Genomic DNA, 10,663 nt, shown 5'->3' on the forward strand with positions numbered 1-10,663 from the left:
ATATAACATATAATATAATATATAATATATATAATATAATATAATATAATATAATAACATATAATATTTATATAAAAATATATTTATATATAAATATAATATAAATTATATTATAATATAAATATATTATACTAGCCAAATTTGGTAAAGTGCTAATGGGTGGAAGGCAGAAAAACAATTTGACAAATGACTCCACACAATGCCTCCTTAAAAAAGGTGTTTACATTTCCATTTACATCACTGTGGTCATTATAAAAAAAGAATGCAGAAGTAGCATTCCTTTATACAATTGCACCTGAGGAATTTAAACATAATTTATGCTAATGCACAAAATGCTTTGTAACAAATATTGGATTAGTTGGGTGTTTTTTGTGAAACTTATGCTCATTTAGCAAAAATTTCAAATGTTATCTCCATTTAACTTTGTGATGTTTCCTACCCTTGTTAAGTTGCATGGTATTAGGACCATCTCATTAATAGCACAGCTCAATACTACATAGACATGGAACAGTGCAGCCCAGGAACAAACTCTTCTGCTCACAGTGTCAGTGCCAAACATGATACCAACTTAAATTTAATTTCCCCACCCTGCACATGATCTATATGCCTCATCTAGAGATGTGTTGAGAACGTATCTGATGGATATATTTGGGAATTTTAACATAGGTGAGGCATCAGGTTGAATACAGGGAGGGACTAAAGGAGGCAATATTTTGAGAAAGCAACTGCAGTCTGGTGACTTGTGAATTGTTTTGAGGTGGGGCAACGGGCGAGTGGCCAACTCTCACTCCCAGGAAGTGAGCTGCCGTTTGAAATAGGTTCAAGAAGCAGGAAGCCTCTGACTCAGCCTGCTTTGCAGGTTTTATTGTTGGTCACCAACGTTTCCAGGCCTTGGCAATCTAGGCAGCTGAAGTAAATTTAGAACAACTACGGGACCAAAGTAAGTATCTTTACACCATTTCTGCTTACCTGAAGACACAGTTTACCTCATAATTGAAAATCACTTTCCCATTCAAAAGTCCCCTGGTCTTGGGCATTCTGGATCTGTTGGATTTGGAATTTAGAAGGATGAGAGGGCATCTTATAGAAATATAAAATTGTTAAGGGATTGGACAGGCTAGATGCAGGAAAAATGTTCCAGATGTTGGGGGTCCAGAACCAGGGATCACAGTTTTAGAATAAGGCATAGGCCAATTAGGACTGAGATGAGGAAAAACATTTTCATCCAGAGAGTTGTGAATCTGTGGAATTCTCTGCCACACAAGGCAGTGGAGGTCAATTCAATGGATGTTTTCAAGAGAGAGTTAGATATAGCTTTTAGGGCCAAAGGAATCAAGGGATATGGGGAGAAAGCAGGAACGGGGTACAGATTTTAGATGATCAGCCGTGATCATATTAAATGGTGGTGCTGGCTCGAAGGGCCAAATGGCCTACACCTGCATCTAATTTCTATGTTTCTATGACATATGGATTACTGCAATCTCTCCTCCTCCCTAGGGTTTAAAACCCACTTTGGGATCAGGGTTAACGTTTAGAGATCAGACATTTCTCACCGTCCTTTAGACTGGACATACTTGTGTTGTTCTGTAAATTGCTCTCTAGTAGTTGGACTTCTTTCCATGTAGTGAATTTATTGAATAGTAAAATTAAGGCATGACACTGGGTGGGATGGGAGGTGGATATCAGAGAGAGGGCGGTAGGGGTGGAGGTGGGTGTTAGGTTGTGGGAAGAGAGCAAACCAACCTTCCAGCTTTTTTGGCCTAACCAAAGACCTTGCCCAAGGTACCTTGCACAAGGTACCTTGCACAACTAAATACTCATCAATAAATGAACCTGTTTAATTTAAGGATATTAAGGACTATCTTGGCATTGTGGGAAGAAGCACAATGAGAAACATTACACTGGTAGACCCAAAGTTCTGGGGTAACTCCATGGGTCAGGCAGCAACTCTGGGGAAAAGGATAGATGATGTTTTGGGTCGGGCTCCTTCTTCAGACTGTCTGAAGAAAGGACCCAACCTGAAACATCAGCTATCCTATTCCTCCAAATATGTTGCCTGGCGCGCTGAGTTACTCCAGCACTTAGTGTTTATCTTTGGTATTAAACAGCATCTGCAGTTCTTTGTTTTTACATTGCAGAGGTAGTTAGCTTGAGGACAATGGCCTGCTTTTGTTTCTATTGGAGATTTGCATGTCATCTTCTCCAATAATTATCTTGAAAATGTACATCCCACTGATTAGAAATGATAGAAAAGAATTTAAGTTCTTCTTAATTACCCATTAAATATTATGTTGACTTTAAGGGCTCAAGTCTGTTATGGATGCTTGCTACAAATTGAGATGTGAAAATCCACATGCAGTGAGCTGCAGGCTTTAATTACTCTTCTACATCCTCCATCAAACTGTTTGTGTCAATTTTGCCTTGATGCAACAGAACCAGCTAGAGAATCATCACACCACATTATCTTAGTGAAAAATAATGGAAATTTAACTTGGATTTGAATCTTTATTTTTGAGAGGCTAGGATTTCCAAGAAATGTCGGCAATTTTCCATGAAAGTGGGGGCAGGTTGCTGCTGTGGTCTCCGTTGACTGGTTAGAAAGTGGTAGGCAGTGGTAGGTGTGGAAGCTTTTTCTAAGCGCAAATTGGCTGCTGCATTGTGTGTAGGGGGCAGGCCAAGATGTCTTTAACTGTCCTGATGGAGTGCCCTTCGCAAAAATGAATTCACTTGTCCCACAATGAAATGCAATTTTCTTGCCAATCTTTTCATCCTGTTTTTGCTGTTGTTTTGTTTTGTCAAGATGAGAGGATGTATTTTCTGTTTAAATCCCTTTGCAGCAATTGTTTGGTAATTGTGTAATCAAGAACAGTTCTTTATTCAGTAGTATAATGTCTAGTGGAGACATAATTTTTAGCTTAAATTTCTCTGTAATGGAATTAGTTGCAATTATCAGTGTTTGTTCATGTCAGAGTAACTAACCTTGCACGTGGGACTGTCTGTGTTTAATCAGATATGTCTGGGATTTGAAGACCACCCGTTCCCAGGAAACATGTATTTTGTATAATTGTATTTCCCCCTGTGTGTTATTAATCCAGTGTTTAATGGCTAACTAATGTACATTGTTTCTTACGTGCAAAGCATGCCACAATTGTATGGTTCTTGTATATTAACAGCGACAATAAGCTTTGAAAAGCAGACAGTGCACAAAGAAAGTTCTCGTTAACTTTACAGGAAGGGTGCATAGTGAGATATTTAAAATTGCATACAAATATGTTTGGCAAAGGACCCATGCAGAAAAATCAATTAATATTTGAACTATGTTTTTCAGGTGATTGTATCAATGTCACAATGCTCCTTTTATATGGTCAGACATTAATCTAATTTGGCAAACTTAATTATATAAATGTTAATGTTTTGTAGCTGCTTATTTCTGCTCATACTTTGCTATTACAAATGGTTCATTTCAGATGACAAATTACACAGTGTGTCATTGCAAATGATATCCCTACTTGACTTAACACATTGATACGGAAAATAAACAGAGGTTTTGGAGCAATCACATATTACTGGTACTTGAATTTCACTATACCTTAATATGTTAGTACAGTACTTATTTTATTAGTACAGTAGTAGGGACAGTAGAAGAAGCAGAGCAACATCAATATACAGTATCTGTATCTCTAAAACTAAACTAAACTAGAGGGGCTGTCCCACTGCGGCGACCTAATTGGCAAGTTTAGGAGAGTTTAGGAGAGTTTGAAAAAATGTCATGTTGAAGACCTCCTTCGACTATGTTGAAGACCAGCTTCAACCAGCTTCAACCAGCTTCGACTAGCTTCGACTAGCTTCGGGAAAATGGGACACCATTTAAAAAGCCCCTTGGCTCACAACAGAACTCTTCATAAGGAAGCTGTGACGCTCATTGGAGACTGCAAACACCCCTCCCTAGCAGCTCGTTCCTACTTGGAGAATTTTATTACCGATTAAGTCATTTAATGGGCTCAGTGGTCTCTCTGGCCATAAGAAGGGGGGCCCTTGGCTTCAGCCCAGTGAGAACCTGTACGTGACAGGCCTCTCTCGTCATAATGCCTCCCTTCTATTTCTACCATTTTCTACCTCAGTGAAGGATAAGAAGCAAAGATTTGTATTGTACATTTATACCCTTGATGCTTAGGTCGAGGGTTGGGAGGATGTAAGGCAGCTGGGGATGAGCTGGGAGTGTGTATCGATGGATGGCAAAGATAGGACATTCTTACGGTCTGGGTCTCTTTCTGGACCCAGAACCTGTGTACGGGTGATCGCTGGTCGGTCCAACATGTAAATTATTTCCAACATGTAAATCAAATGTTAATATTAAAGGAAAGTTATTCAATGTTATTTGAAATGCTATTTCAAAAACACGTAAATCACAAAAAAAACATTAAAAAACGCATAAAATACAAGGTGCCTGTTCTTGGCTTTAAAGCATTTTGAACACTGAAGGGCCTGTCACACTTGGGCGTCATATGCGAGTCATGCAGGTGGCGCGCGAGTATTTTGAGAATCCCAAAATCATGGGGTGCTGCGCACTACCCCGCGTCACTGCCTACGACAATACGTCTCACCACGCGCCATGCGCACTTCATGCGCGCGTAATGCATGCGTGCGTCTTGATGCGTACAAAATGAAGTTGTGTAAATGACGCGCAAATAACGCCCAAGTGGGACGGGCCCTTGAGGTTGAGAACATGCCGTATAAGTTCAAGAGTGTGTTCTTGGTGAACTATGTGGGGCAGCACAATGGCACAGCTGGTAGAGATACTGCTTCATGGTGCCGGAGACCTAGGTTTGATCCTGACCTTGGGAGCTGTCTGTGTGGAGTTTGTATGCTCTCCCTTTGACCGCGTGGGTTTCCTTCAGGTGCTCCAGTTTCCTCTCTCATCCCGAAGACATGCGGGTTTGTAGGTTAATTAGCCGCTGTAAACTGGCCCCAGTGTGTGGGGAGTGGATGAGAAAGTGGGATAACATTGAATTGGTGTGAGCAAGTGATAGATGGTTGGCATGGACTCAGTGGGACAAAGGGCCTGTTTTCATGCTGTATCTCGAAACTAAAAATCAACCAAAACAGCCTTGCTGTTTGGCATATCACCAATGAATATTATAGCACAGCTTTACACGCCCTGGATTAGCCACCAGCTAGTGTAGCTTTTCATTGACTTTTGTGGTTTGATATCTGTAGTTGTTCACTGAACTTGAAAACCCAAGGTAGTTAATGAGGCATCTTTAGCAATTTGTTTGAACATGTAGGTCAAATAAAGGATGGATTAATTTGTAACTTGTAGCAATGCATTTGGCAGCCACCTTGTCAGAACTGTGATGAGTAAATGATCAAATAACCTAGATTCTATTCACTTGTCATCGGTTCCACCCTCAAACAGATAGTTCCGTTGTGAAAACATAGCTTCCATTATGCGTCTGAAAGGTAATTTATAGTAACATACGCTGCGATCGCTTGGTTGAAAGGATAAAGCTCAATGGAAAATATTGGGGTAGGAATTTTTATTTGGTTGGTACAGCAAAATGACCTCTGGAATATGAACCACCCATTCATTTCTATTGACCACTTCTGACGGAGAACCAAACCTATTAATCAGGTGGGTTTGCGTGGGAATAAGGGCAAATTAATATGCCATTTTCTGGGGAAATCCCAACTATTGGGTTTTCTGATGAAAGCTCCTGTATGTTGCTCAAATCAGAATGTTGGGTTGAGAAATAGTGATCTGCTTGGTTCCCATTGATGTGACCAATCTAGTTCTTACAGTTGACTCCATCACATGCTTTAGATATTTTTTCTACCTGACTGATACAGAGTAGTTTCCGTGATTGATTTATTGATTGAAAGATGCAGCATGAAAACATGCCTTCACCCCACTGACCATTGATTACCCGTTCACACTAATTCTATGTCATTCCACTTTCGTATCCACTCCCTATACACTAGGGGCAATTTACAGATGCCAATTAAACTACAAACCCACACATCTTTAGGATGTGGGAGGAAATCAGAGCACCAGGAGGAAACCCATATGGTCACAGGGAGAACGTGCAAACTCCACACAGACAGCACCCGAGGACAGGATTGAACCTAATTTTCTGGCGCTGTGAGGCAGCAGCTCTACCAGCTGTGCCACTGTGCTATCCCGCGATGCTCTTGTCTTTGGTAAATATGTCCAGGACAGCTTTGACAGAAAGCAAAATAGCGAGGGCGGCACGGTGGTGCAGCGGTTGAGTTGCTGCCTTGCAGTGCTTTCAGCGCCAGAGACGCGGGTTTGATTCCGACTACGGGTGCTGTCTGTACGGAGTTTGTACAATCTTCCTGTGACCACGTGGGATTTCTCCGAGATCTTCGTTTCCTCCCACACTCAAGTTATACAGGTTTGTAGGTTAATTGGCTTGGTATAAATGTAAATTGTCGCTAATGAGTAGGGTACTGTTAATGTGCGGGGATCGCTGGTCGGTGCGGACTCGGTGGGCCGAAGGTCTTATTTCCACGCTTGTACCTATCTTTGAGTAAAGTGTACGTGATATGAAGTTGATCTAGGGAAAGGAGGCTACAAAGGAGCAATGTCCTGGAATTTACTGTTGGGCCATTACCTTGGCTCAAAGTTTTTTTACAAGATTAAGTTACAAAACGCCAAAGGGTGTCTAGGACATTAGTGAATTCAGGGCCAGTCATAATCAATTGAAGTTAAGAACAAAAGACAAAAGATATCAATGTCTTGAATACAGAGATTGAAAGTGACTGTCAAAAGTTCAAGCAAAGGTGCGGAGAAATTAAAACTTGTTGGAACATTTAGTCATTGTTATCTGAAATGATCTACCTTGAAGAGTAGATGAGACAGATTCAATTGCATTTTTCAAAAGGGAAGAGGATTAAAAAAAATAGGAAGTTGTGAAAAATGAGCAGGCAAATGGGACTGTCTGGATGACATACCATTTATTTCAAGAGGGCTAGAATGCAAAAACAGGGATGTAATGCCGAGGCTCTATAAAGCGCTGGTCAGGCCGCATTTGGAGTATTGTGAGCAATTATGTGCACCATATCTGAGGAAGGATGTGCTGGCTCTCGAGAGGGCCAGAGGAGGTTTACAAGAATGATCCCAGGAAAGAGGGGGTTAACATATGATGAGCGTTTGACGACACTGGACCTGTACTTGCTGGAGTTTAGAAGGATGAGGGGACACCTCATTGAAACCTACCGAATAGTGAAAGGCTTGGATAGACTGGATGTGGATGTCTCCATTTGGGAGAGTCCATATACGCAGAATTAAGGACGTTCCTTTAGGAAGGAGATGAGGAGGAAATTATTTAGGCAGAATCTGTGGAATTGTTTACCACAGTAGGCTGTGGAGGCCTTCAATGGATATTTTTAAGGCAGGGATAGATAGATTCTTGATTGGTACGGGTGTCAGGGGTTATGGGAAGAAGGCAGGAGAATGGGGTTAGGAGGGAAAGATAGATCAGCCATGATTGAATGGCAGAGTAGACTTGATGGGCAAATGGTCTAATTCTGCTCCTATTACTTATGACCTTATGACCTTGTGATGGGTTACCATAGACTCAAATGGAAATGGGTAAATAAAAGTCAAATAGATATTGATAATTTTTTTTAAAGAAAAGAGAGAGAGAGAGAGAGAGAGAGAGAGAGAGAGAGAGAGAGAGAGAGAGAGAGAGAGAGAGAGAGAGAGAGAGGGGATTGAGATGGGAAATAAAAAGGAAGAAAATAAATTTACAATGAAAGTTCTAATAAAAATTCTTAGCTGCATGAATGAAAATCTGCGATTTACTGTTTATCAGTGCTAAGCGGTTGGATGGGTTATGTGAGCATGAAATGTGTTTAAGAGGCTTTTAGATAGTGCATGGATATGTGGGGAATGGATGGATATGGATCAGAGAAGGCTGAGGAGATTAGTTCCTTCTGGCATCATGTTTGCACAGACCCTATGGGCTGAAGGGCCTGTTCGTGTGCTGCACTTTTCTATGTTCTATGTTCTTTATACTTTACACTTTAGAGACTTTAGACATATAATCCAGAATAAGGCCCTTCGGCCAATCGAGTCTGCACTGACCAGTGATCATCTTGTACACTAGCAATATCCTACACACTTGGGACAAGTCACAATTTTACCAAAGTCTATTGACCTACAAACCTGCATGTCTTTGGAGTGTAGGAGGAAATTGGAGCACCCGGAGAATATCCCATGGTCACAGTGCAAACTCTGTACAGAGAGAACCCATAGTCAGGATAGAGCCTGGGTCTGTGGCGCTGTAAGGTAGAAACTCTACCATTGTGTCACTGCGCTGCCCTCTAACCACAAGACTTAGTGAGGGACTCCAGAAATTCATTTGAAATTACAAAGGCAGAAGGGAAGCAGTCACATTCACAGAGCAGACCAGCAGAGCTTTGACTTTGAGTTTATTGTCACATGTACGGAGGTACAGTGAAAAGCTTTCGCTGTGTGCTAATCAGTCAGCGGAGGGACAATCAATGAATTATCCAGCAATTTGTGACACTTAGTTGGCAGTCCACAGAGTATCTCTGCATTGCCATATAAATTGTTGAGTCAAACCAAAAACTTCATGCACATTTATGCTCACCAATGAAATTTGACATAAACCTAGATTTTGAATGCATTAAAAGTGGAAGGGAGTTGAAAAAAGGGAATGAAAACTGTGAAGCCCAAGAAAAAACACAGGTGAAAAAGGAAACTACATCGGGTAGATGTTGACAACATTTCCCCTGGGATGTCCATAACCAGAGGGCAACGGTTAAAGGTCGGACCTCTGGAATCCCTTGTTGGCTTTCCTGGGATTCTGAACAATGGGAACAATCCGCCTCATGGCTGATGAAGTTGGAATGGTGTATGTAATGAGCTGCAGTGGACAGTTCTGCTGGCAATGCTGCAAGTGGTTTATCATTGGCTAGGTTTCCGTTAGTGAGGCAAACGAGATCTCATAAAATAAATCACCGAAGATGAAAACTGAAGTAATTATCTTTATTTTTCATTCGCAGCCATTTAAAATGACCAAAGATGGCAATTAACACGGTGCTACTTAAACTCAGAGATATTCCTCGTTATCTTTCACTTTCCAATAAATCAAGCTTAGATTGACTGATACACATACAGGTGATTATATTACAATTACCTTCATTTAATTCACAGTCAGTTTGTTGTAGCAAAATATAAATAAGAATATACAGTTAAGTTACTTCTTCATGTTCAGTAGAACATACTAACAATAAAGTGGCTCAATTGTGAGTGATACAAATTACAGAAATTTTACTAAACATCTCTTATCATAGATACTATGCAGGAAGGTTTTTTAAAAATGAATCCAGCTAAATGCAGCCAAATTCTTTCCTCGACCCGGCTTGAGACGCGGCTCAATCTTGTGACATTTTTCTCAGCTTTTTGCTGTGAAGACAAAGAGATCAATAAATTTCAAGTGATCAAATATTGTAACAAGAAAAAAATCAAGAAAACATGCTGTCAATAATTTCTTGTAAATATCAAAATATTACTGAGTTGTTTACATTTTACAGCAACTTTGCAAAGGAAATTATATTTTTGAGATTTATATTCAGAAGTTTGATTGTGGATGCAACCCTCATCTACTCTTGATTGGCGACACTTTATACATTTCATTTCACTGCTGTAGCTTTCTCAATGTTATCAGCAAATTATTATGTTGCTTACCTCAAAAAATTCAGTGCTTTCTTCACCCAATGGTGCTCAGGATCTGCACACACTGCTCTTCCTCTGACGGTGAAGAATCTATAAAATATTTAAATTGTTGATCCATTAACTGAACATTGTAATAAATTTTGTTCTATTTTCAAAAGCAATGTATTGTTTATTTGTACTTACATAATTGCATCTTTCTCACATATTTCATTGGAGTTTTGCTCCACATAACCAGAGATCAATTTTTGTGGCAGTCGCTTCTTTGAATAAGCGAGACAGCAGTCACCGTATGTTGCAGCTGGAAAAGTAAAAAATATTGTCATGCATGTAGCAAATCAAGTATATATTTTCAAATCTGATTCGTAGGAATGGGTTAAAAGGCATATCTCGGACTTACCTGCTGATGGTGTATTACAAAACATGTTCAGTACAATCAATGAGAGCATAGCTGCTGGGAGAAGTCTCTTGAGAGTGTTCATTGCTGATCACTGGTTTATAAGATAACTTTGCCGTAGAGAATGTTGAGGTTGCAACTGAGATCTGATGTGTTTTTGGGATTCTGTCAACTGTTTATATACACTTTGATTGGGAAGTTTTATGAAACTTTATGAAATGCCTTCCGTGACATCTTTGGGGTTTCCTCTACGTCATTTTACCTGATTACATCAGGGTGTTTCTAAATAGATCTTAGTAGTGTAAGTTTACAATTATTTCCATACACCTTTGTTTCACTGTCCAAGATCGATTGAAAGCATGTATTGTTTCTTTCCTATGTTGTTTCCATTTAGATTTAAAATTAGTAACACAACATATTGAAAATCTAAGGAGAACAGTCTTTCAATTTTGGCCAGTAATACAAATTGGGTCAGCACTGCTGAAAAAATGGATCAAAAAAGTGAATATATTATTCTAATTATACATTGTAAAATTTTGTGCAAA

General features: G+C 39.9%; 1 protein-coding gene across 1 annotated transcript; it reads right to left on the minus strand.

Annotated features, from left to right (window-relative positions):
- Nucleotides 1–9,035: 9,035 nt before the first annotated feature.
- Nucleotides 9,036–10,258, minus strand: LOC116979691 (C-C motif chemokine 20-like). The gene is made up of 4 exons (XM_033031394.1): nt 10,122–10,258; nt 9,908–10,022; nt 9,737–9,814; nt 9,036–9,454 (listed from the first exon to the last, which is right to left on the minus strand). The coding sequence occupies exons 1-4, from the start codon at nt 10,201–10,203 to the stop codon at nt 9,424–9,426; spliced, it is 306 nt and encodes a 101-aa protein (XP_032887285.1). The 5' UTR covers nt 10,204–10,258; the 3' UTR covers nt 9,036–9,423.
- Between the last annotated feature and the right edge of the window lie 405 nt (nt 10,259–10,663).

Source organism: Amblyraja radiata, chromosome 13 (assembly GCF_010909765.2).
Source record: "Amblyraja radiata isolate CabotCenter1 chromosome 13, sAmbRad1.1.pri, whole genome shotgun sequence".
In the NCBI taxonomy this organism is placed as follows: Eukaryota; Metazoa; Chordata; class Chondrichthyes; order Rajiformes; family Rajidae; genus Amblyraja; species Amblyraja radiata.

What these genes read in the sequence shown, in the direction of transcription:
- LOC116979691 (XM_033031394.1), bottom strand. Translation starts at nt 10,203, where the DNA reads ATGAACACTCTCAAGAGACTTCTCCCAGCAGCTATGCTCTCATTGATT. An exon ending in TTGTAATACACCATCAGCAG is followed by an intron (nt 10,023 to 10,121) that starts GTAAGTCCGAGA and finishes TTACTTTTCCAG; the next exon opens with CTGCAACATACGGTGACTGC. An exon ending in TGTGAGAAAGATGCAATTAT is followed by an intron (nt 9,815 to 9,907) that starts GTAAGTACAAAT and finishes AATATTTTATAG; the next exon opens with ATTCTTCACCGTCAGAGGAA.